A 27,750-nucleotide genomic window follows, 5' to 3' on the forward strand; every position below is an offset into this window, starting at 1 on the left:
GAGGCAAGACTTGGTGAACGTGTGTAGACAGACCTACCCTCAGGAATGCAGGTCTCTGAGGCACCTGCCCAGGGCTGACAGGTGACACCACTCCCCTTCTCTGTAAATCCGATTGTTTTTTGTTTTTTGGTTTTGTTTTGTTTTTTTTTCTTCTTTTCATCCTTATACAGACCTGTTTCCTAATGTCAGTTAATGTAATCGGTCAGCGAATGGATTTCTATGCCATGATTCACGCCTGCTGGCTAATCGCTGTCTTGTATCGGCGCAGAAGAAAGGCCATTGCTGAGATCTGGCCCAAGTACTGCTGCTTCCTGGCATGCATCATCACCTTCCAGTATTTCATCTGCATCGGCGTCCCTCCGGCTCCTTGCAGGGGTGAGTGGGCTCTCCCCAGGAGCCCGCCACTCTTGTAATCAGCCCTTATGTTGTGGACAGTTGGGGCGAGGGCAGTGAAGAAGTGTATTGATTTTGCTCTTTACCACTTCCCTCCCTGCAGATTACCCGTGGAGATTCAAGGGTGCTAGCTTCAACGACAACATCATAAAGTGGCTGTACTTCCCAGACTTCATCGTGCGACCCAACCCCGTGTTTCTTGTCTGTAAGTGTTGCAGCCCCGGGGCCACGGAGCACTGGGGTTTGGTTTTCTCTTTGCGAAGTCTTCTTCGTGTGTTATGCATTAGTGCCCCCCCCTTCTTCCACTGCACTTTGCGATCATGTAAAAGCTTGTCTTGATGCATTAATATCACAGGTCCTTAATGGCTTCTACTTGCCCTATTACATTTGCAAAATTAATAAATAAACATTGGAAATACCATATCCACTTCCACGATTTTACCGCCCCCCCCACACACACACCCAGTCTCCAGCGCCACCCCCCACCCCCGCACACACACCACCACTCCTCCGCCTTCCAGCAGGCAGACCGCAGAGGGAAGCCTTGTATTTTGTGAGGTGGGTTATTTCAGGCCGCTAGAACAGACAGAGCAAAGCTGAAACTGAGAGGGTAGAAGCCAGGAAGATGCTACCCAAACTGCAGTTGCTCTGGTGCCGGGCTGTAGCCCCTGGCCCTTCCAAGGGCAGGCTGATGGTCCCAAGGTTGGAGCAGCCCCACCTAAGATGAGAAGGTCACCTACAGAGGGACCGTGCTGCCTACTCACACTCAGGTTGAACATAAAGTACGACGAAGCCACTGGTGCTGGAGGCTGCCAGCCTGTAACTGGCCATGATCTTCACCTGAGCTCCCTGCCTTCGTTGCCGTGTCCACTCCGGAAAGGGTCTGGTTACAAGTACAATGGGGGATCCCATAGAGGATGAAGAAAACCGGAAGTACCTGCCTCTACCATAAGTAAAAAGATAAAGATGGAGAACTGTACTCGAGTGGCCTCCTCAAAATTCTGGTGGGAGATAAATGCAAGTAAACATCATCCCATAAGCAAGTCCTAAGACTAGTGATTATCACCTGATACTCATACCCACCAATGTGTAAACAAAATCCAGCCTCCCCTGTGTCTGTGCCCCCCTCATGCATCTTCCATGGTGGGCAAGGTGGGACTTGGCCCCAAGATGAGAATCCAAGGAGAACTGCACATTGGGAACTTTGGGAATGCAACTCACTCGGGATCTGGGGAGCCACTCCTGCTGTGTGGGGACTGTTTCCTATATCATGGAAACCCGGATGAGGAGAAGGTGACTCAGTGATCTCTCTGTCCTGCCAGATGACTTCATGCTGCTCCTGTGCGCCTCCTTGCAAAGGCAGATCTTTGAGGATGAAAACAAGGCTGCAGTGCGGATCATGGCAGGGGACAATGTGGAGATCTGCATGAACCTCGACGCGGCCTCCTTCAGCCAGCACAACCCCGTGCCAGATTTCATTCACTGCAGGTGAGGGTGGCTGTGCGGGTCGAAAGCCATTTTGCATGTGTGTTTCACTTGGAAGCCGTACCTCAGCTCACGGTCCCTTCTCCCCGTTCTTGGGAAACTGGGCACCTACCTGTACATGCCAAGCTCATAAATGGAGAGGGTTTGGCGATTGGGAGACTGGGTCTCAGAATTACGGTTCTGCTCCTGCTTTCTTCGGCACGACCCACACACGTCCCCTCTGTTTCCCTCCGCTTCGTCACACACAAACTGACTGGTGCCCATGATACTGCTTCCTGGTGCTCCAGCAGAGATCCCCTGCTCTTGTTCACTGTCCCCCATCTTTATCTTCTGTTCCAACTCCTCTTCATCCCTTGTCCATCCTGATCCCCTGTTCCTCATCTTTGTCCCCTGTCCTTCTTCCCCTTCCTGGCCCCCCATAGCCAGTGGGCTCCATGAGAACCACAGCGTGTCCTGTGCTGGCACCCCCCCGCCATGTGCCATCTCCTCGGGTGTGCGGCTTCCCCCCGGCAGCACCTCCTCTGTCCTCCACCATCCTCTGCAGTCTGGTGGCAGCCGATCTGGGCAGCCGGATAGTCCCCTCTGTAGAGTGTGTGTCTGAACCTGACGAAATTTCTCACTATGCATTCCTTCTGTGTTCTCTGGGTTCCCAAGTCCTCATGCTTTTTTCACCTGATGCCACTTTGTGGCGGGCATCCCACTGCCCCCAGAGTCAACTCTCACAGTCCAGCTCCACCCCTGTGGTCGGGGATCTGACAGGCTGGCGGGATGTTCTATGCCTCCTCGCTAGCTGTGTGCCCTTGGACTTGCCGATCCTCACTAACTAGCATCCACCCTCCAGTTCTGCTGTCAGGGCCCCGGGGAGGCTGTGCATCAGTGCCACGTGGAAATCAGTCTTGTTCAAGCCAGCGTGCCTCTCCTCACCTGAGATTTGCTCCCTAGCTTCTGACTCCCAGAGTATCGTGTTTGCATGGGATTGTTATTTGAAGAATCTAAACCTATTCCACCCCCAGTCTAAGATATAGGCAACTTAGGGCAAAGTCCACTTCTAACTTACTTTTCGTGTACATGCCTGCCCCCCATCCATACCGATAGTCTTTGGCCTATTATGCATATAGCAATGTTAATAACAGCGGTAACTGAGTGATTGCAGAGTGCCAGTCTCTGTTCCAGGTGCTTTACATGGATGAAGCCATCTGACCCTAACGACCACCTATGAGATACTGTTATTGCCATTTTGTGGATCAGGAATCTGAGCAAGGATCTGAAGCCAGTCAACCCAGCTCCAGTACCTGGGAGCTGAGGCCCTTCTGGGGCCTAAGAGCTCGGCGTATACTGAACAAACCAATAAGTGAATTTGCTTTAAAATGATAAGCTATGTAGGGGCGCCTGGGTGGCTCAGTCAGTTAAGCATCTGACTGTTGATTATGGCTCAGGTCATGATCTCACGGTTTGTGAGTTCAAGCCCCGTGTCAGGCTCTGCACTGATTGGGATTCTCTCTCTCCCTCTCTCTCTCTGCCTCTCCCCAGCTCGTGCTCTCTCTCTCTCTCAAAAAAAAATAATAAATATAAATAAATAAATAAATAAATAAATAAATAAAATGATAAGCTATGTAGACCTATAGATTCCTTCTAGGAATAATGTATCATACTAAACACGAATATAAGCTAGGACTTCCACTTTCTACCTCTTCTCTGTGATACTAAGGGGAAAAAAAATCAGTGCAGCTCATCTTTTTCCCTATTTTAAAGGGAAAAAGACATGTATTCAACTCTACAGTGCACTTATGAAAAGCCTAAAACGTCAACAAGATAATGCTTGTGCACCACTGATTTTTAAAGTGATATTTTTTCAAGATGGAATTATTTCAAGCTTTTAGTTCTGTTTCCCAATTAGGGCTGCCGGACAAGTTACACATCAGGAAGTGACCCATCACAAAGCACAGTCACGAGCTGGAAGCTAGCAAGCACTTGGCAGTCAGGGGCACCGTGGAGTCCCACACACCCTCTCCATGGGCACGTGCTTGGCCGCTCTGGAAAGGAGCCTCTTAACCTCATGACATGTCACCATGGCTCATTCATGTGCTCCGGGGCCCATGAGGCTCCTCTTCAGGGCACCTTGACTAGACTTTTCCATATGGCCCTCACAAGCTTGGTCTTAATGATACCTGAGACTAAAGCAGGTGAAGTGCTGAGGAGTGGAGGCCAGGACCCCTGGAGCAGGAATGAGAAGCACCTGCAGGCAAGGAAGGGAAATCTATGGAAAGCACATGGTGCACTACCACACACGTTTCTGTACACACACACGCTCACACCCAGAATGCCAGCAGGCTGATTCTGCTGACTGACTCCAGAGCGCACACACGTACACACACACACCAGAAGGCCCTGTGGGCCTTCCCATGTTACCCCTCGTCTGAATCATTAATTTCACCTGCAGTGCTCCTGGGATCCTGACATATACTGACATGTTATTCATTCTCCTTTGGGGAGGAAGGTAAAGAAGAGTGAAATAGATCTGAGATGAACATTTCAGGAAACAATTTTAAAGGATTGAGTGTTTTAGTCCCCAAAGGGTCAAGTTCAAAAGGTTGCTTATGTGACAGTGTACTTTTAGGAATGATGTTCTCTAATGATGCTGGGTAGTGGAGTCCAGATTTTGTCAAGAAATTACTTGTTCACTCTTACAAAATCACAACTCATTCATCAAATAACTGACCCACAATTGGTTCTACTATGCATTTGCCCTTACCTGGGAAGAGAAACAGCTAAAGCAAAACATCCAAGTTAAAGAAGCTCTAATTAAACAAACAGATGGGTCTTGGCCTGTGGGTACCACTTCCCTCAGCTTTCAGTGGCCCATGCTCCGAAGCTCCCAGCAGCTGCTATTTATTGCACAGTGAGTGACCTACAGGCTGCCTCACCTTTCATCAGGAAGGTCACAGGGAAAATTACTCCCCAAAAAGGAATCTTGACGCCATCCAAAGACACAGTGTTGGACAGAGCCTACAAGCCTCACCATGACCGTGTATGCTTTCTGAGAATTACTACTCATCTGCAGGGACAGACTTCCATCTCCAGTAAGACCTTTGGGTAGAACACGGATTCGTTTTATCTATTAATGTCTAGTTCATTGAAAGTGAATCCATTCTTCCCTGTTCTCTTGCTTCAGAAAGCATCTGTATCTTAGAATTTCTTCTAACATATAATTAATTTTTCATGCCTCCCACAGGAAGATAGGGAGGAATTTTGAGTACTCCAGTAATAGGCGGAAAATCCTGCTGTTTGTGGGAAATTTGGCCCAAATAAGATACTAACAAGTATTTGCGCAGCTTACCTCTTTGTCTCTTACTAACTGGGCAAGAATTTCCTACAGACCTGGAAGTGTTGAATGAAAGATGAATACTGAGCCCACGGCCTGCCTTGCTTATGAGAGAGTCAAATGAGTAATATGAATTCCTACCCTCATTAAAGCAGAATCTCTCGACTTAGTTTTTTTTGTGTGTTTATATCGTTGCCCTTTGATGGTTCGGTTTTGTTTTCCAGATCATACTTAGACATGTCCAAAGTGATCATCTTCAGCTACCTCTTCTGGTTTGTCCTCACAATCATCTTCATCACGGGGACAACCAGGATCAGCATCTTTTGCATGGGTTACTTGGTGGCCTGCTTCTATTTCCTGCTCTTTGGGGGTGATTTGCTGCTGAAACCCATCAGGAGCATCCTGCGCTATTGGGACTGGCTGATTGCATACAACGTTTTTGTGATTACGATGAAAAACATATTATCAGTAAGTGCCTCCCACTGTATAACACATTTGTGGTTTCAGCACAAGAGTAAACAATCCATTCAGTGGTTATTAAAAGCCCAATTGCCAGTCACCCTGCTCTCTTAAAAGCCCCAAATGAGATGCTGCAAGGTCAGCATCTCAAGGTCACATGACAAGAGGATGTGTATTTGCATCCTAAAATGTACTTTTCAGTTAAAATCCCCTTTCTTCTGAGGGATAATTTATCACCATTCACACTTTGTGCTACAAAATGGCTCTTTCATGAGCTGAATTAGTCACTGAATCTCTTCCAAAGGCATATCATGTTGGCTTGGCTAGAAAGCATTATGGAAGTACAAAATAAAATGAGCGTAGTTCTCTGTAACACTGTAGGGTGGCGAATGAGGCAGAATGGGCTATTAAATGCACATTTCATGTACCCATGAGATGTAAACACACAGGAGAATGCAACTTTGTGGTTACCTCTGGGCAGAAGGGTCCTGATTAGGGCTCAGCTAAGCCAGTAGAGGGTTGAGGCAAAACAGATGTCCTTCCTCTGCAAAATTTAGCTGCTCTGCTATTAAATATCCATGTTTCAGGATACAACTTGTCCCTTGGCCTGGTAGGTAACTTAGACTGCCCACTAGTAATCCTAGAATTGCATCAAATATTTTGACTCACAGAACAGCTTTTAAGTTACTTACTTGTTTCACGAAATTAAACGGCAACCTTGCACGAGCTGAACGAGTTAATACATCTCTAGCTGGCCTAAGTCAAAGCGAATCCTTGTGTCCACTACTCTCTAGTAGTGATAGTGCATTAGAGGAGGTGTGATGTGAGAATTTCCTGCTTCTCACCTTCCTGGCTACTTAAAGTTGAGCTCAAGAGACAAGTCTATGAAGGCATTTAAATTTTTTTTGACAGATGTACTGCTGTGTATAGAGGTCTTGGAAAGCCAAGTGTAGGTTGCCACGAATATGTATTCAAGTCATTTACTTTGTCTAAGACCACTGAAATTTTGTCTAAGACCAGTTGATAGTAAAAGTTACTTTTATGCAACAATTTTACCCCACTGATCTTTATTTACGTTTGGGGTAGTATTGAAAGCTCTTGGAGAGGGTACGAGACAGGACTACAGAATAACATTTTATTTAATAGCCAGTGTGATGGTGAGGGATCTGTTGCCAGACGCCGATTCCTACAACCAGTCCTGAAAATGGTGTAGCTACAAAGTCCATTCATTCATGCATTCATTCATTCTGTAAACCTATATTGCAGACATGTTCTTTGCTAGACATTACTTTTCTCTTGAAGAACTAGGTACAGTATTGCCTTCAAGTTTTACCCTAATGAACTCACACTCTAAAAGGGAAAACAAACCTACTTATTAGTTATTATAATTTGGTCTGTTAATGCTAATTATCACAACATCTTCGGAAAACCAGAACAAGAAAAAGGAGTGACTCATACCTTGCTTAAGTAAGTTGGGAGCTGACTTTCCAGACGCGATGCCATTTGAACCTGTCAGAGACTTGAAAACCAGAATCAAGGGTGTCCAGGGAGGCAAAGGGAAGAGGAGACTCCCAACCTAGAGAACCCAAATGAAAGCATGACCATGGAGGACAGGTATCGTCACATGGAAAGCGTGTTCCAATGGGCAGGGCAACTCAAGCTGGATAACTGCCAGTTTGGAAGCAAATTCTAATGACATTTTCCTACCTCACATATCCCCAGGAAATACACACAATTCAGTCATCACCTTTATGTTTTGGCTGGCAATGATTGTTTGTTTAAACTCCTTCCCCCTCAAGATGTGAACTTAACATGCATCATTGTTATGAGACAACTACATGCCAATCAACAAAGAATAATCCTTTTCCCAGAGAATTGGCCAAAAAAGGCTCAGAATACATACTCTTTTCCTATTCTAAGAACTGAACCATGCAGCTGATGTTTGTGATGATCTTCTGGCAAACAGCATAGGTGTAATTTGTCCGATCTTGTGGGAAAGTGACTGTACCAAAATCAAAGTCTTGGGGGTCACTGCTCACCCATTTGATATCACAGAGTTCATCTTGTTCCTGCAATAGTCCAGGATTTTCTCTGTGAAAAGACAGAGGCTTCTAAGTGCTAAAATCATCACACTAAAGACTCTTCCTTTACTCATGGGATTTATCTTCCCCCAGGCAACTATGGTACTTCTAAAGCATCAAATGCATTGCCCCATGGTGACTGAAATTTACGTACTACAGGTTACCTCTGGAATCATTAGCACAGAGACTTCATGAATTCTTGCACTTACGGAGATCACAAGACACCAACCTCTTTTTCTGGGTGCAGGGTTTCACAGTTTGCCACTCCCATTTGTTTTTCAGATAGGAGCGTGTGGATACATTGAAAAATTGGTTCAAAATAGTTGCTGGTTGATCCAAGCGTTCAGCCTGGCCTGTACAGTCAAAGGCTATAAAATGCGTAAGTATGAAAAGCAAATTTGGAAGTGGGAGGGCAGGGAAGGAAGAACAGTTGTATTGTTCTAATGTTAAAATCGGGCCAAAGGGGCACCTGGGTGGCTCCATTGAGCTTTCAACTCTTGATTTCGGCTCAGGTCATGATCCCAGGGTTGTAGGATTGAGCCCTACGTACTTAAGATTCTTTCTCTCCTTCTGCCTCTCTCACCACTTGTGTTCTCTCTTTCTCTCTCTCTCTCTCCCTCTCTCTCTCTCTCTCTCAAATAAATAAAATGAGGGGCGCCTGGGTGGCTGAGTTGGTTAAGTATCCAACTTCAGCTCAGGTCATGATCTCACGGTTCGTGACTTTGAGCCTCAGGTTAGGCTCTGTGCTGACAGCCCAGAGCCTGGAGCCTACTTCAGATCCTGGGTCTCCCTCTCTCTCTGCCCCTCCCCGACTTGCATGCACATGCGTACACATTCTCTCTCTCTCTCTCTCTCTCTCTCTCTCTCTCTCAAAAATAAACAAACACTAAAAAAAACTTATTTTAAATAAAGTAAATAAAATGAAAAAAACAAAACAGAAAAAAAGAGGTCAATTCCCTTTTTAGATGGAGGCTATAGGACTGTAGTACATTATGACTCTATTGTCCATACCATGAAGTGCCCCTTTTCTAGACATGTTTAGTCATGTTCTGGAAACGTACAAGACCTGGCAGGTCTGGGGATTGTATGTGGCCTGTAATAATTCCCCAAACTTCTTTGAGTTACATTAGGAAGGGTTACAGAAGTCCATAGACCTGTGGTGTTTGCAGCTAGATTCTTGGGTAGTCAGAGTACCTCTGACTTCCAGATTTTTCTCTCCTCAGGAAGCTCAGGGAACGTCAAAATCAGGAAGGCAACTAGAAGACCCTCCACGGTTTCTGCAGTTAGACTCCCAGGGCAGAGGCAGAAGTTTCCATTCCCATCCTCTGCCTCTTGTACCAGAACCCAGGACAAAACCACACTTGGTCCTCCATGGTGCCCGAAATGGGGGCTACTTGACCACGGCACTCTCTCCACTGTGGCTTCCAATCCAGGCTACCCTTTGCCCAGGATGAAGAGCAACTGGGAATGTGTTTTGATTTAGGATAATATATCTGGTGATAACCTCTTTTTCTAACAGACCATACTGTGTTAACTGCTCTTCTGGTTATACTCGGATTACCATTCCCAGAATAGCCGGGCTTTTTGTTTTGTTTTCTGTTTGTTTATTTGTTCATATCAGAGCATTGCCTCTGGCATTGGGACATAGAGACGTTATTTCTCCATGGCCCTTGTTCAGGGAGAAAGAAACCTCTCTCTCCCAGAGACAGAGGTCCTGAGGAGGCACCCTTGGTGAAGAGTCCTGTCTGTGCCTTACACTGTTACTTGTGGTCAGTCTTACAAATCAATGTTGACATTGGAGTTGAAATGTGTATTTTGCTTGAAATCAATCCATCCATAAGTGAGTCCTTGCATCAGAATATTGTTCTGAGGCCTGCGGGATTTCCCAAGCCTGATTATGCCACAGATATTATAAAATAACAATGAAAATGGATGCTAATTTTATTTTTTTTTTCTGCTTTTTGACCCCAGCTGATGATGATTCCTCATGTAAACTCCCCAGTGGTGAAGCAGGAATTATTTGGGACAGCATATGTTTTGCCTTCCTCCTACTGCAGAGAAGAGTTTTCATGAGTTACTATTTCCTACATGTTGTGGCTGATATAAAAGCTTCACAGATCCTGGCATCAAGGTGGGTCAGGCCATGAAATCAAGTGGTTTCTCTTTAAGTATCTGTCTGGAAGTAATATTGCACTGTGCTCTTGTCTGAGCTTGCCTATAGAACCTGCAATAAGTTAAGAAACCCCTTCTGGAGAAACCAATCCAAGAAGGGTTTAGCACAAGGCCTTGAAAACCTAAACTAGAAGAGTAACAAGAAAGTCTTTGGTACCAAGTCACCCTTACAAAGATCTGGGATGCTACGAGAGGTCAAAGACAGACCGGTCATCTAGAGCCCTCTGGGCACAGACCACCTCACTGGGCATCGCTCATTTTGGCCTCAGGAAGAGCAGTAACACAGACCGTGTTGATCTCTACAGAGACTAGTCCACATTCCCCCTCTCTGGCTCTGTCCTAAAAACGGAGAAAAGCACACTTACGTATTATTTTTCAGATTTAGGTTGAGAAGGAGTGTGATAGATACTGAAGCTCATTCTAAACCTTCCTATCCATCTTTTCTTATCTTTTCCTTCCCTTCAACCTCTTTTCCCCAACAACTTGATTTTCTCTTTTAACAAGAGGTCACCGGGCCACACTACCTTCTTCTTCCTAGACTCCACCCTTCTTCCAGTTTTTGCCCCAATCTTGTAGCTTTAAGGGGAAAGACTGGGAAGAAAGCTAGGTATTAAAAGCAATGCCTAGACAGCTCTGCCCATGTCAGGGACACCAGCCTTGCTGATTCCATCAGACCCATGGTGCTAAATAATCTGATGATCATCAGCTTGTCTCATATGGAATTTCCAGAATCTATCATTTTGATTTGTGTTTTAGATTAACACACTTCTGTTTATACCTCCAGTGCTCTTAGAGACTATTCCTTCCCTCTGCCAGGATAAACAAAATGTTTATTTCAGAAGCCATTTATAGGGAAGCAGTTCCTGGCCTTTGTTCACTAACTTGGAGCCCAGTAGAAAGAATTTTCAGTAGGGGACCTACATTTACTCTGAGGAGCTTTGTGCCACCATGGGCCCTCACTATGTGCATGAACAGGGACTTCATTTTCTGCACAATATTGGCCCTAGAATTTACCATTGTAATTGTTTTTCTAACACCCAGCATATCAGTTTCATCAGAGCACAATGTCTTGTCCTTTTTTATTTCTTTTTGTTTCTTTTTCTTTTGGGGGACTCATCCAAGATATTTTATCCTAATAGAAATTTTATTTACTTGTAGAGCAACTGGTATTTGTGCTGATAAATACGTATTTTTTTTTTTTTGGCTTTTCCTAAACATTTGGTCCTTAGACATCCAGATCATAATAGTAAGCCTGTATTTTTCCCTCAAAGTTATCACAGTTATTTAGAAAGCCATATGCCTCATGTTATAGAAACTGATGGCTTTGGTTCAGAGTACGGCTCGTGCTTGTTCAAGAAGAGCCATGTCTTAACAAGCGTTGAATTCACAACAGAATTTCCAAAGAAAACACATTCATTCATTTATTGATTTGTCCACAGCCTACTGTGTTACAAGGAGGCAGATGGTTGGCCTTCCCCTCACAGAGCTTATAGCCTTGTGGGGAGAAGGACATATCAACAGGCAGTCACAATGCCATGTGACTAGTGTGATGGTAGGAGAGAAGCCTTGGGGATTATATCAAGGGTACATAAACACCTGCAAATGGCAGGAACCACGGCAGCCTTCCATTCTAAGCTGCACCCTGAGGGATGAACAGGAGGTAGAGGAGGAAGGCTGGGGACACAGCCCAAGTGAAGTTACCAGGGGAAGTTTTCATGAAGAAACCCTGAGAAGCTCAGCATGGTTGAAAAACAAATTTGAAGGTGAAGATAATGATGACAAATAAGCTGGAGAGATAGGGAGGCGTCCGATTATCAGGGGCCTGAGAAACCATGTTTATGACTTTAAAAGTAATACCACAGATAATAAGAAGCAAAGGAATGGTGTGGCCTTAATGATGTTTTAGGAGCTCACTCTGCTTGTGGCGTGTACTCAGGACCATGGGCAAAGGGACCGGTTAGGTGGCTTCTCTGCTGATCCAGAAGAGAGACAATGGCTGAGACCAGGATGGGATAAACTAGGAAGATATTTAAGAGTAAAATCGGCACAACTGGAAAATTGGAAGGAAGGGAGGTGCAGCTGGAAAGGAGAGGGTAGAGGATGATATGCCCAGGGTTCTGGTTGAAGCAAATGGTGGTACCATTCCCAAATGTAGAGATGCCAAGAAGCTCTAGACTTGGGAGAACACGGACCACAGACTTGAGTTGTTGGGTTGGTGAGCTTGTAAAACCAAACCCATTGGCAAGTCCAGTGGGAGGACAGGTATGGAGGTGGGAGCAGACTCGAGGGGCCTCATGACCCATATGGGATTAGAGCAGGTGAGTGGTTGGAGGGAATGTGAATGAGAAGAGGGCCCTGGGGAGCATCCACACTTAAGAGATGGGCAGAGAAGACCAGCAACTCTGATCCAGAAAGGAGAAAAGGAAGCTAAGAGAGCATGGTGCCCTTGGAGCCCGAGAAAGGCTGTTTCAAAAAAGACGTTCAGCAGACAGAACGTACAAACACAAGACTGAAAATTGAACACGGAAATTGGTGACCTCAACACCTGGGCACCAGAGCCAAACATGGGAGAGCTGAGGTTGAAGGGAAAGGCTTAGGGACAGTGACTGGGAGATATTCGTGCACGGACATAGAAGACTGTGAGTGTGCGCGGGTTTTTATTTGCTAAGATTAGCAGGATGTGAGCATGTCGGCATGCTTGTGAGGAGGACTCAGTGGCAGTGAGAAGGCTGAGAATGCAGAAACGGAGCAATAAGGGAAGGATGGAGCCACTCTGGCTGCAGGGATGGGAAGGGACTTGTGCACAGGCAGACCGTAGGCGACAGTGTCACCTTTCCCACTGTCACTGCAGGAAAGATTTTCCGCAGGCTAGGTGGGAGGCAGCTGAGCAAACTATTGCCTCATGACTTACGTTCTCTCGGGAAGTAGGAAACAAGGAGTGAAGAGCCCTTGACAGAAGTCTAGATTCGAGAAAAGTAGAAGGGGTTTTAAATAGCTGCTGTAGGGAAGAATTCCGAGGGCGTATGAGGAGTCAGCAGATAACGTGCCCGGTCACGCCTGTCCTGCACCTCTGACCACAGCCCCAGCACAGGGCTGGCACACCACTGGGTTCCTGCTGACTTGGGATTTACCAAGCGGATATGATCAGATGACAGTGGAACCAGAGTTGAAGATATTAAGAGAGGTTGATGAAATAGATCTAGGAGGACCCAAAGTTGGCTTGAAAAGTGAGAACAGGCAGAGGGATTGGAAGGAGGGAAGCAGAGAGGTAAAGAGGCAGGAGACAGAACGTGCCAGTGATGGAGCTTGAACTCCAGCTTTGCCTATTTCCTTAGCCCAACTCACTCCATACCTGCTTCTGCTCATTGAGTAGGAAAGTAATCTGAACTCACTCCTCCTTGCAAATGGTCCCTCATGGGGCAACTATATATAATAAGGTCAGGTGAGTAATGCTTCGCTAAGATACGAGGTTCAGTGGGACAGGTTTGAAGGGATGCATTCTTTTCAATGTCTTGAAAAACACAAACCATTTTTTTTGTTTTGTTTTGTTTTGTTTTACTGACCTTCTGTGGTTGTGAGCAGGCCCACTCCCTCCCGCGGGTGGCTGTGCCGTGTTCATCCACTGGGAAGGGGCCTCTGCACGGGCTCTTGAGACTCCCACTGCCAGCCAGAAGAATCCAGTTAATGACCTAAAAAGAAATGCTTTCTAATCCTCATAATCATTTTCAGGGGAAGGTAAGTAAAAAGGATAGAAATACTGATTTTTTTCTCTATTTCTGATTTTTCTCTAGAGGGGCTGAACTTTTCCAGGCCACAATTGTAAAGGCCGTAAAGGCAAGAATTGAGGAAGAGAAAAAATCAATGGATCAACTGAAGAGGCAGTAAGGAGGCTTTATTTCACTCTTCTCCTTTCCTTTTAATTTTGGTTTGCCTGATCCTGTTGGGCTGGCTCTCCACTCCCAGGTACCCTTAATCCCCTGAAAAACCCATTTGTGTTAACTTTTACAACTTCTGGGTATTTGCTCTGTGTCATGGCAGTAGCTTATGCTCACTGGACTGAAAATGGAAGTAATTTAAAAGAAAGATGGCTGCAGCGTGGTAGAAAGGGGAGCCATGTTGGATAAGACCAATGTCAAGTCTTGGTTCAGCTGCTTACTCTGGCGCCATGAGCACATCGTTCAGATTCTCTGAATTTCAACTTCCTGTTGAAATCAGGGCTCACAGTCATATCTGGGTTTTTATAAAGATGAAAAGAGTTCATGAATGAGACAGGGCCTTTGCCAGTACCATTGAGGTGGAGCAAATGTTCATTATATCTGTGGATTAAAGGAATAAATACAGAGTCCTAGCTTTGGAAGGATCTCTAAAGATAGTATGATACAGTCTCTTTGGGAAGAAACTGTTGACCCATGACATTAGATGACTTAAAATCCCCAACAAACTAGAGGCAGTACTAGAAATACAACCCCCGTTTCCCTGTGTTCGCTTCAAGAGCTTGTTTTCTGCCGCAGCGTTCTGGGGAAGTCGAGTAAGGGACTGACTCCACTCAAGAGCTTTGAGAATTTCTTTTTAAAATTAATTAGTTAATTTTTAAATGATCCCTTGAAAAGAATTTTCTTGGAGTGAAATTTTCAGCAGTAAATGTCACTTCCGAGGATCAGTGGCTCTTCATTTGAGGGGCAGGTTTAAGAGCTGATGGCCACGGAATTCAAAACCTAGCCACTTTCTCCAGGAAAGTGGAGACTCCATCAGCCCACCAGGAAAATCCCCCAAGTTTGCTGAGACTACTTAATTCCCTTATGACCTCATTTCCCAGCTCCTTTCCCCATGCAAAAATGTTTGCTAGCATAACTTACACCATCCCATTGCCTGGCTTATTCCGCAATTGACGATATGAGTTACATAAGGTGTCATATAAACAGTTATGGTATAACTGTTGCCATTGTGGTCTCTAGTCATCAGGTCAGAGAAATAATAAATTTGGACCCACATGTAGAATGAGTTCCTAATTACCCATAGGGGAAACCTGTTACTATCATTCACTTCACTGAATTTTTCCATTTGCTTTAAGAATGCATCCTCTTAAGTGACAGAAAGTCAGAATATAAAAGAAGGTAGGTAATGATCATTGCCAAAGAGAAGCTAAAAGTGCTGTGTAAGTTGCAGGAAGCAGAAATCAGCTTAAAAACTTGAGCAACGTATCCAGAATTTTAAGAAACTTAAGAACTGAAACACCGCAGGAGGACAGGTCTGGGAAACAGAGTTCAGCACTGCAGTTTCTGAATAGTTGGACTTCCCAATTAAGCAGACAAAATAAAAGGCTCTAACTCAGTAATTAAAGATGCAATAATACATTTTTCCAGAACCAATAGGAGATTAGATTTGAGAGAGAGAAGAGTCATGTGGTCTGATAGAATACTTAAGAACATCTGAAGAGCAACATGCTTTTTACAAAATAGTCCTCACACTTACATACCTGTTCATTTGATTTTCACAACTATGTGAGATACACAGGTATCAATTTTTAAAAATTGCAAAATCTGGAAGAATAAAGGACTTCCATTTCATCATCTAGTGTGTTCAAAATGCCTTTGGTACAAGGTGTAGGTGGACATAAAGTACTGTGTACCAAACTTTAGCATAATTGTGATCATATTATTAAGACCAGCATCTATGTAGAGCAAAATAACAGGGAGATGTGGGGAGACACATATATATACATACATATATGTATACATACATATACACATATATGTGTGTGTAGACATGTATCTATTGTCCCCCAAGAAGATGCTTGTTGCCAATAAAAAAAAAAAACCATTCAAAAGTCCCAAATATTGACCACTTTGTGATTTTACCCACATACATACAAGTGGAAACCCAAACTGATCATGTGGTAACTGTGGGTGTGTTCTTGGCATTGCTGCTGCTACTTTATCTTATAGGATGGATCGCATCAAAGCCAGGCAACAGAAATACAAAAAGGGTAAGGAGAGGATGCTGAGCTTGACCCAGGAATCAGGGGAAGGCCAAGACATCCAAAAACTCTCTGAAGAGGATGATGAAAGTATGTCGAGACGTTTCCCTCTTGTTCAAGTAGCTTGGCATTGAATAATAGCATGATAAGGGCTAGGGCTGTAAAATAACATTACTTTTACTCTGCCGGTATTATGCATGTTTGTATCTTTTTTTTTAACTCAGCAAGTTTTACCTTCTGACTGTGAGCGGGATACATGTATTTATTTCACAAAGTACATATGTAATGACTCCGTGACTTTATGAGTATCTCTTCTTCGGCACAATGACTTTAATCAACACATAGCCTAGCTTCTGTCTCACAGAGATGTGTTTCTGAAGAAAATGAGATTGAATTTGCTTAATTTATTCCTTTAGAGAAAATATTTTAGATATTTTAGGGACACAGTCTATTGTTGTCTTTGATTTCTATAAATGTTATACAAAAATGAAATATGTATGCATATTTTATGTGGTATCTGAATAATGGTAGTTAAGTATCCTTCAATTATTGTCTGTTCCAATGAAGTCTAAAATGAAATATACCTTATTATATCTGCAGTATATCTGCAGATTTACTATATCCAATTAAGTTTAAAAGGTCTTCTATTAGAAGTTTGCATGCTTTTCTATTTGAAGGGGAATGGCAAAATAATACATGGTGTTTTCTAATATATAGCACCTATTTAATAACCAATAAATTTGTGTTTTTCCAACCATGCATGAAAATAATCACAAGGAAACTCCTGGTTATTGGAATATATGCATCTTCACAAATTATCTGCCACTGTATTGTTTTATAAAGTTTAGGTGATGCTTCTTTTCTGTTAATTCACCGGAAAATTCAATGTGCGATGCCTTTTTGAGAGCTAACCTTCTTTTTTATATTTCTTTATATGCACTCTATTACTAAAAAGAAAGCAAAAATGTGGCATAATGTTCATAGAACACTTAGTATTTGCCTTGTGAAATCGCCTGCTCATGCGTGTAAACATTTCAGATTTGATATAGTTTCTTTCCCTGACGTCTGATGTACTTTTGCAACTTACCTAGATTTTGACATTTGAGTTGTTAAAGCGTGGTTTTCAAAATTTGTTTTCTCACTTCATAAGAATTAATATTTGGACATATTTTATTTTAGGAGAAGCAGACAAACAGAAAGCCAAGGGCAAAAAAAAGCAGTGGTGGCGGCCTTGGGTTGATCATGCTTCCAGTAGGTTTTCTTGATCCTCTTACAATTTCATCGATTCTAACCCTTATATCCTTGACCAGAATTCAGGCGTCCCCATGACCTGTGTGTTCCATGCATGGTTTGATCCTTGTGACTTGATAGGGGGTCAGAGTGTAGGAAAATTTTCATGGAAATGGGTCTCTGGGCCCTGGTGATGGAACCTTCCAGAGAAATCAGCTGATTACCATGCCGTCTGAAGAAAGCCCCACATGTGGCTGACACATGCCTGAGCATCCTAGGGGCTCAGAAAGCGAAGAATTGCTACCTTTTTATCTAATTCTGAGGTCCAGAGCTCTGCTGATACGTATTTGTCTTGTAACTGAAAACCCTTATTGAACATGAGTTTTGGCTCCCCCTGGGAGGATACTCATTGAGTTCAAAGTGTTTGTGACCCTCTTCGTAAGGCACTAGGCATGGATGCCGATGAGTCTCTCCTCCCCCTTCTTCCCAGAGCTTTGATTTTATTTGCCTGTAAGGTCTTTTGGCAATTTATTGAATATAAAGGTGAGGCTAATCTGCCTCTGCCCCAGTTTCAAAAGGCTCTCGTACTACATTCCACATTCGAAGCCTAGCATGTGGCGTGGCTGTAGAGCCACCAGCCATGACCAATTCAGAGCAGAGGTGGACAACAGTTTTTGAAAAGCAGAGCTTCATGGCCACATAGAATTAAAGTTTCCCTCCTGATCATTAAAAGAAATGAGGGGGGTGGCGCCTGGGTGGCTCGGTTGGTTAAGCATCCTCCGACTGTTGATTTCAGCTCAGGTCATGATCTCAGTCGTGGTCATGATTTCACAGTCGTGGGATCGAGCCCTGTGTCAGACTCAGTGCAGAGTGGGGAGCCTGCTTGGGATTCTGTCCCTCCCTCTCTCTCTGCCCCTCCCCTGCTATTGTTCTCTCTTCCTCTCTCTCTCAAAATAAATAAACTTTAAAAACAGGAAAAAAGGGATAAGGAATTATGGAACTCAGTGGCTATATTTGTTCTGCTTAGCAAAGGAAATATCACTCACGATTGGCCAGTGGACGGTCTTAGAATGGAATGATCCATTTAAGTCTGACCTTCCTTGCGTTTGTTCAAATATTGAATAATTATTCATTATGTTGCAAATTACTAATAATACCTTCAGGCCTTTATGCCTTATCCTGTGGCTTAATAACTTAAGCTAACGTGATCAGACAGGGACTATCACTGAGGCCCACAGTGTCGCACGATGGTGGGACAGACTCTACTGACGGGATCTTCAGAATCACTAGAAAATCAAGTTGATCAGAATGTTTTGCCGTGCCTGATTCTTCGTGTCTCTGAGATATAGTGTTGGCTTCTCTCGCCCCAAAATTAATTTTCTAAAATCAGCAAGCCGATTTAAGGAAGTATTAATTCAAAATTTGCTCAACACACCTGAATAATACTAAATTTAATCCCAAACATTGAATTTATAGCATTATGTGAGGGAAAAAAAAAAAACATGACTTTCAATGAGTTTTGTTTCACCTGCTGCCAAGTCAAAAGACAAAGATTCACATCGAAATTCTGTGTGACTCTTGAATCTTTTGTTCATTGGCATGTTCGTCATGCTAACGATCCAATAATGCAGCACACTGTAAGCCTGTTTCTATCAAGTCACAAGAAAACTGTGCTTATCTTTCTGTTTGTAAAGGGCCCTTTGCTAGTTTAGACAGACCTATCCATTTCGACATTGTGTCCTACTGAATGTTTTCTCTCTCACCTGGGGTAAATTCCCGTTGCAATTGTAGTTGTCTTTCCTTTTCTCGTCTAAACATTGAATTTTGGAAGGAATTGGATATGGTCTTCGATAATCATCTTACAAGTTGGTAATAACTGAAAAAGAACTGCTTATGAAGGTTATTGACTTTAGTTTTCTGATTCATTTCACCCTCATTATATCGAGTTCTTGAAGACTGGTATTAAATTAAATGTGCCTTGTTACAACACCTCTTGGTGCAATAATGCAGGAATGTGTGTAATTCATGGTTTGGAATCAGATTCTGACCGTGGTGTTAAAATTTTTCCGCAAAATACATTTCCTTTTACCAGCTCATGAGGAAAGGAAAGGAATGACTCTGTGGATTATTTCTTAGGCCATGAGTTCCAAAAGTTATCTTTAGATCTGGAAGCACTTTACTAAAAGCCCTTATTTCAATCTCTTGAGTCACTGGGCTTTTGCCTAGATGGTTCCTTACAGGTGCGGAGTGTGAGAATACATGTAGTTGAATACCCTTGTGTAAGTCTACAGATGCTACAGTGATATGGCCAAGTTGTTCATAATACTGGCAAGCAGTCAAGATCTTAACATAGTCTGTAGGTGGCCAATCTTCCACTTCCATACCTATGTGCACACATGCGATTGCATTATTGCTGTTCAATGATACCTTCCATTCCAAGGTAGTATGCCTCCATGCCAATTCAGTACCTTCCTAAAGTAATGACAAGCCTCACTCTATTGTTAAATATCTGAAACAGAGGTCCGGGCTTCTGGGGATACAGGTGGTAGGTTTTAAAAGTTATTTTCGCACTCAGTTCAGCAATCGCATCAATATCCACATGTTTCTGGACACAGGCTGGGGGCAGGATCGCTCTCTGAACTAACAAGTGTGTATGTAAGAGCTTCTCTCCTTATTATTAGCAGATAGCACCGAAGAAAACACTCTCTGTTGTTTTCATACTTTTATCTCAGTAACATTTCATAAACGAATAGGGGATTTTCCTAAGCATTTCCTTCTTTGTTTTAACGTGTCAATTCTACTTCTCGCATACAAATTGATAGTTTGTTTTTTTAAAATGATCAAATCGGTGTTGTGACTGCTTGAGAAGAAAACCGTTTGGGCTCACTGTGTCCACACGAGTAAAAGTCACAGAAGGTATGATTGAATACAGTTGAAGCTATTGTTGATTTTAGAGCCTATAATGAGGGTAAAATGCTCAATCCTGTAATACTGTTTTTTACCAAATGACCATGTGACATAGAGTCCATGTAACTTTCCTGCAAATGTCTGAGCTTACTTGAAGGCATTACTTTAATGGTCTTCCTCACTGTCAAACGTAATGCTGTGACTTTGGTTTGTTCTTGCTTATTCTTACCTTCTGTTGTATTGCATTTATTCCCTCAGGCCTGGACCCAGTACTCTGGGCCTGGTTCTTTCTTCAAAATAAAAATAACAAACTACAGTGCTTCTGTTCAAGGATATAAGGCCCAATTCATTCCGTGTGCAACTTCACGGATGGAGGCTTCAGATACGGTCTGAAACCGTTGGGCAAAATTACCTACCTTCTGGCCATGTTTAGTGATGGTCACGCAACTAATTTTAAACAAGCCAAGGTGTTCCATTACCTTACAACGCACGAATCCAAAAGATCACGGAAGACATCATGTTATGTCGTCCAAAAGACACCTCAGCATTTGAAAACTTGAATGTACCTTGAAAGTGCTACTATGTTTTTCCCCCGCAATGATGGTACAGTTCTTGTAGCATCGGCAATACGTACGCTGGGTCTCTTTTCTCTGATAAACTTAACGTAACGCTCAAGCCGACAAAGATGGGATTCTCAAATTTCTTTAAGTCTCTGGACATTTCAGCTTCCTCTGCTCCTTTTAACACAGCAATATGTTCTTGCAGGGAGAAGATCAGGCAAGGCAAGGCACGGACTATCCAGACTGTCTGTGCTTTGTGTCTTCTGGTCAGTATGGTTCTCCTCACATTTCAGTGAGCAGCCAGAGTTCCTTGTTGACCAGAAGCCCAACAGCGCTAAACCATATCGGCCATGTCTGCCGTGCCTCAGTCTGTCCCGTGCTACTTGTAGAAACAGCCAGAGTGGTGGTGGTGGTGCTGTTTTTGTAGTTGGTTTTTTTGTTTTGTTTTGTTTTTTTAATGTTACCTGCCCATTTCCTCCTTGTGGCAACGCGTGTGTGTGTTGTGTGTGTGGGGGGGGGGGGGAATGTTTTTTGTGTTTGTTTAACTCTTTCAAATATCTTGCCATGTATGCTCTGTCCCCTGTGTCACATGCGGAGCAGCCAGGTCTGCAGAGTGTAAAGTGAAGTCGAAGTCGGTGATGCCGATTCTTGGTCCTGAATCAGCCTAATTGGCGTCTCTACCACACGCCGGACCCATTCAGACAACACCAAATCCTCTACTTCACTTTGGCCTCGTCTAAAGGACCCAAATTGCCGACTGGTCTGAGTTGTGAAACTGTAACCATTTTCCATCCACTATTTTGGCCATCTTGGTAACAAAACTGGTTGCTGCAGAGTTGATCCGGTGTTATCTGTGTAAAATTTACAACGAAGAAGGAAGAGAGTATCAGATAAACCCAGCAGTGGCCAGTTTTCTTACATGGCATAGACAAGGCCTCATGCTCTGTAGACCCGGCCACACCAACACCATGTAGTGTTAGCCCAGAATGAGTTCTCTTCATCTCTTGTTTTTCCCCCCCTGCCAACATCTCTTGCTGGTCTTTTGTGGACAATGTGTATATCGGTGGGGGGGGCAGTTCACTAATAAGCCCTTAATGATCTCATCTCTCTTGCAAGAAATAAGTAAATATTTTGTTTTGCTTAGTGGTCAGGAGTGGAGATTATTATTTGTTTGAAACGGATAGTGAAGAGGAGGAAGAGGAAGAACTGAAAAAGGAAGATGAAGAACCTCCGAGAAGGTCCGCTTTCCAGGTAATTCTGGGGTTGGGAAAACCATGCCCTTTGCTGGTTGAAGGGCTTTTCTTTCCGACAGACCTTGAATGCAGGCCTAGACTTCTTCTGCCATGTTCACGTGTGTTATAGCTTCCAGAAGCTTCTAATTTCCACCTGAAATCATCCATCCCTCATTAAACTGTAACGATGCTTGCCCTCAGCTTCGTTGTAATTCCTGCCATTCAAGAACACTGTTCCCACCGGGTGTTTGCTCCCATGCATCAAAAACCCTTCTGATGCTATAAACCAAAAATAAAGCTTCCCTGGGTGAACTTTATTTTTCTGTTACAAGTAGAAGGTGAAGAAGACTTCTCTGGCATTGCTCTGGATTGCTTGAGCAGACTTCCTATTTTGAGACGTGAAATAGTTGATCATAAAAATAAAGCACTTGCTTTGTTTTGAAACCAACGGCCACTTCCATGTTACCTCACATTTTGCAAATCCATTTCATTTGTGTTGTCAAAGGTTTGCGACTGTACTGCAGTCATGAAAACAGCCAGCACAGTCCTGATTTTTTCATCTTAGCTGCCTTTCCTTTTCAGAATGTGCCACCTCATTCTTGGTGACATAGCTCACCAGCCTAATACGGTGTACCCCGTGATTGTCTAAGCAATGCTTGTTAGCGATGAGGACTTGTCATTAGAGTTACACATGGGGTGAAAGCTTGGCATATATTTCTTTTACCAAAGAGTCACTTGTGAGGACTGTTCTTTCCCGTTCATTACAATCCAAGACATATGGAGCGATACCCATCAAGCCGCATGATGTGTCCATGAAAAGGTCATTGTCACTCTGCTGACCGGGTCTCCTCAAGCTGCAGGGTTACATCCACCCCTGTATTCCCAACGACATTGAAGAACTAAATTATTTATGGAGCCACCTTGCTCTGATGCTTCCTCGCTGGCCCCATCGCTACTTGAGTTGTGTCTCTTAAAGGTGGTGTCCGTGCGTGTGGCTGGCTCGTCAAATACCGATGACCTGACGTGTGTATCTTTATTCTCATGAGTTTCCTTATAACCATCACTCATTCAGCCAAGAAGAGAACATTCCTCACCGTGTTTATGGATTACATCCAATGGCTGACTATTTTCCTATTCTGAACCGACAAGCAAAGCACATTTGTTCCAGCTTCAGTGATGGGGCACGTTTTAACCTAGCTGATGTAACTGTAGAGACAAATTCATACTGACGTCATATGTAAAATTGTTAGTCTTTGATGTTTTTCTACTAATCACTCTCGCTTTGTCCTTCTTTGTAGAGAGCTATTGGGAAGTTTGCGTCGGCCATTTTAGCCTTGCCAAAGTCTGTCATTAAACTTCCCAAAACTATTCTTCAGTATTTAATCAGAGCTGCAAAGGTATTTGATGTTTCACTGACGTGTGGTGTGTGACCCTCCGCTCTGTAGAAATTTAGACAAGCAGATCCCTGTCGCCTCCATCTGCATTTTCCCTGCTCTATAGGTCGTACAACGGAGGAAGTATAAGAACTTAAAATATTAGGGAAACATTTCCAAGGAGAGTTTTGAGAAGCCAAATTTCTTACTATTTCATTCTTGTTCTCCATTTGACACAAGAGCCTATCGAGACATAGAGAGAGAAAATGCAGATACGTATCTACTCTGTCCTTCTTGTAGTTTGGCCTACGTCACATCTCATTTGAAAAGGGTCACATCTGGTTGCATGCGTCAGTCATGATGTGTAAAATGTGTGATAATCGTTCTCAGAAAGCTGGTAAAATTATGACCAAGGTAATAGAGGACTCCTTTTTCTCCACCTTCTTGTTGGCTTCCCTTTCAAGTCTCCATCTTCCCTCAATCGGATATCGTCTTCCGTTTTACTCTCCTGCCTTTGGTACAATTCCTCATAAGACCGTGCTGCCATGTACGGTCTGTGGAGTTTCTCACGCCCATGTCACCAGAGAGAGTGCGGGATCAACTGCGAAGAGGCTATTTGTCAATTAATCTAATGCACAGCAGAAAGTATCCAGCTACCTGGGCGGTAGCCACCCATTATTGAAAATCATAAATAATGAATTACTGTTCATGTACTTTATAGAAAGCTGGTTCTGTGCACTTAGTCTGGGCAGGCACTTAAACTCTCAGGTCTTTATGCTCATGTGTTTAGCAAATGTTTGGATAGTGAGGGGGACCAGTGCTTCTCCCATTTTACCTGGGACCTTATTTAAATGCAGGTTATGGAAATTAAGCAGGTCCTTGAAATTCTGTATTTCTCTCAAACTCCCAGGGGACAGACAGCTGGGGGTCTATCTTGAATAGGAGGGTCTAAGCTTCTAGGTTCCTCCCATCTTTAAAATGCCAGCGTTCTGATTGCTAGTTTAATATTCTATGTTTTAACTTCCCTAAAATTCTTTTTCTTTTCTCTTTTATGACTACCATATAAGTCTCTCCATTCATATTTAAGAATTTATACGAAAGATTGCAATGTAATTATCCCCGTCTTACTTTAAAAACAAAAACAAGAAACAAAACAACTTCTTTCAGACAACATAAAGAAAGTCCTGGGTTACACATGAATCAAAGGACAGTCTATTAAATTTAACCAATTTCCGTTAAGCATCTCCATTCGCTTCAATAAAGTCCTCTCCTGTTTGAAAAATTAAATGCTTTTTGCATAGTACATTATCAGGAAAATGAATCTCATTTCCCCCCCTACTAGGTAAGATAAGCTTAAGATAAAAATCATATAAGACTTAAGATAAAATTTAAGATAAAGTAAGTGAGTGAATAAATGAATGAATGAATGAATAAATAAATAAGTAACTAGAATTTAAGATAATGTTGAGAATACAGACTAATAATGGCAATTTGAAGAAACCAAAGGTCATTTATGGACATTTTCTTGTATTTTTTGTACTTATGGTTAGTGGTGTGGGTGTCCCATGAACTTGAACAGTGGTTATGGCTGCAATGTGAGAATTGAGAAGTTTCAGTAAGAAACTTCCATTTCTCCACTCAATAAGAATTGGGATTTTTCCTCCTACTTTGTCATCACCATTTCCTGAAACAGACTGACCCTCTATCAAATGTTCCTGGCACTATACTGAGTTTGTAGCTCCAAACGTCAACGTTAAGATAATTTACCTACAAATAGGGACTCCTCATAAGATTTTCTTCCCCTCTCTTTTTCCCCCTTCTTTGAATTATGTAAATTCTCATCTAGTGAGACAGCTTCGTCATTTGGGATTATAGGTAGAACCAGGAGTTTCCTTTTAATAAGGCAAAATCTTTTTTTTTAATTTTTTTTTATGTTTATTTATTCTGAGAGAAAAGTAGAGGGAGAGAAAAAGTGGGGTAAGGGCAGAGAGAGGAAGAGAGAGAATCCCAAGCACAGACCTGATGCAGGGGCTCAAACTCACAAACCATGAGGTCATGACCCAAGCCCAAACCAAGAGTCTGACGCTTAACCAACGGAGCCACCCAGGTGCCCCAATAAGGCAAAATCCTAATGATATTCCCCCATCTACAAGAGTTCTGCAATTCTGTCCTAAATGACCCTTGTCTCTCTCCTTCTCACCCTCCTTCCCCATTTTTCTCCAGTATAAAAGAATTCCTCCAACTTGTGTACCTAATGCATTCACAAACCCTGAATTACTCTTTTATTTTCTATCTTGGGGATTCTGGCATTATCTAAAAGCAATATGGTCATAACCCATTTTTTTTAAAGAAAATGTCACCGTATATTGCTCTTAAACCTGAAAATTTCTTGCATCTAGCAGTTCAGATTTTTTTTAAAGAATCAATATTTTGTGGAAGCAAGTTTGCTTATTAATTTACTAAACTTCAAAGATATTCTTTTTGGTAGGTGACAGGTTTAATAAGCAAGGGAACTTACATACTTGGCAAAGATATTCCTTCTTCTTTTTTAATTTTTTTTAATGTTTATTTTTGAGAGAGAGACAGAGACAGAGACAGAGCATGAACAGGAGAGGGGCAGAGAGAGAGAGAGGGAGACACAGAATCCGAAGCAGGCTCCAGGATCTGAGCTGTCAGCACAGAGCCCAACGTGGGGCTTGAATTCACGAACCACGAGATCATGACCTGAACCAGAATTGGATACTTAATCAACTGGGCCACTGAGGCACCCCCAAAGATATTCTTTTTTTTTTTTTAATTTTTTTTTCAACATTTATTTATTTTTGGGACAGAGAGAGACAGAGCATGAACGGGGGAGGGGCAGAGAGAGAGGGAGACAGAATCGGAAACAGGCTCCAGTCTCTGAGCCGTCAGCCCAGAGCCCAGCGTGTGGCTCAAACTCACGGACCGCGAGATCGTGACCTGGCTGAAGTCGGACGCTTAACCGACTGCACCACCCAGGCGCCCCCCCCCCCAAAGATATTCTTGATAGAGTTCCCAAGTAGCATGCTTAGTAAACATCTACCATAAATTCCTTCATGTGGTCCTTCTTTGTCCAGTGCCAGTTCATTTCTCAAAATACATTTTTGGCAGAAAATAGGATTATTTTTTGCCTCTTGGATTTATTATTATTCAGAAACAATACAGATGTTACACTTGTGTTAGTTGCCATTAGATTCAGATTTCTACCATTGGGAAAAAAGAAATTCTCTTCCTTAGTCACCCATGACTTTTACACTTCCGTACATCAAAAAGTTGGGTCCCTCTTTATTTTTACTGACCTCACAATGCCTGTGGTTTGCTTACACTGTGTTTTCCAAGGATTCCTGAAATCTAAAAGTCATACAGAGTACAGTGAAAGTGTCTGGGTTTACAAAGTGCCCCCACAAAACAGCCCTCCAACTTGAACATCATAATAGAAAACCCAGCTTCCCTGAGACCCAGGTGGCTTTGTGGGTGCATGAGGAGCATGCCTGCTTGGCTTCGTGATTACAGATGGCTGACTTTGTTTACCAGGGTTTTCTTTTTGTTCCTTCTGCATGATTTGGGAGACTATTGGTGGGTGGACTGTTCAACATTGCTCTGCGGTGGTTTTCGGTTTTATCATATTAACGTAACCGTTTTCAGCTCTTGAATGAAAATGACAAAAGGCAACCAAGGTCACCACAGTTTTCCTTCCAGAACATTCTGGAATAACTCTGTAACCTTAATAGCGCACTCATTTTTTCTCTCCAAATACTAATCAGTCTACAGAACCCTTTCTCAAGTTGCTGGTCATAGCTGTTTTTCACAAGGGAGAGCATCAGATGTACTAAACTCTTTTCCCAAAGTAAATGAGTAAACGATGTTTTGTTTTTGACTCAAAATTTATTAGTGAGGGGAGAAAACCACTCCAGTGACACTTAGCAAGAGGTCCAGCTTATTCCTATTGTGTGTAATACAAAAGAATCAGTCACTGTCACAAGTGGTAGTGGTACATGGGGACTTGGGGGGAATGATGGTCACCCAAAGCATCTCCTGACTGTGATACCAAATGAAATACATTCCTACAACATCTGTTTTCATATTTTATTTCATGATCATGGAAATAGCGCAGGTCAACTGAGAATACTGAGGGATGTGGGAGCAGAAGATTTAGTTTGTGCTGGCAGAAAAATATGTATATATTTCCAAAAGTCAGGAAGCTTGGTGTTGGTCCCTTTTCTTTTCATTTAAATATTAAAAAGCCAGAAAATAATTTAATTTTCTCCCTTCAGTTTGTTTATCAAGCCTGGATCACGGACCCTAAAACAGCACTCCGACAGAGGCGCAAAGAGAAAAAAAGGTCTGCAAGAGAAGAACAGAAAAGAAGGAGAAAAGGATCTGGGGATGGTGAGTGTTGAGTGAGCGCAGGGCCCAGCCAGCACTCTCTGTCCCTGTGGCCCTGGGATCCCAAAGGGAACCACAAAGGACAGAAGCTTTGGAGGAATGACATTCTTACATTCTGAGGAATGCACAGAGTTCTACTTGTCCTTCGTTGC

General features: G+C 43.0%; 1 protein-coding gene across 1 annotated transcript in view; it reads left to right on the forward strand.

Moving 5' to 3' along the window:
- PIEZO2 (piezo type mechanosensitive ion channel component 2) overlaps positions 1-27,750 on the forward strand; it is a 487,982-nt gene that overhangs the window by 383,625 nt on the left and 76,607 nt on the right. The window contains 12 exon segments of the mRNA XM_043558273.1: positions 171-375; positions 497-598; positions 1,716-1,881; positions 5,425-5,668; positions 8,023-8,119; positions 9,712-9,871; positions 13,704-13,793; positions 15,858-15,979; positions 17,069-17,140; positions 21,731-21,837; positions 23,117-23,215; positions 27,487-27,601. Coding sequence (XP_043414208.1) covers positions 171-375; positions 497-598; positions 1,716-1,881; positions 5,425-5,668; positions 8,023-8,119; positions 9,712-9,871; positions 13,704-13,793; positions 15,858-15,979; positions 17,069-17,140; positions 21,731-21,837; positions 23,117-23,215; positions 27,487-27,601 — 1,579 coding nt within the window.

This window comes from Prionailurus bengalensis, chromosome D3, assembly GCF_016509475.1.
Source record: "Prionailurus bengalensis isolate Pbe53 chromosome D3, Fcat_Pben_1.1_paternal_pri, whole genome shotgun sequence".
Lineage (NCBI taxonomy): Eukaryota > Metazoa > Chordata > Mammalia > Carnivora > Felidae > Prionailurus > Prionailurus bengalensis.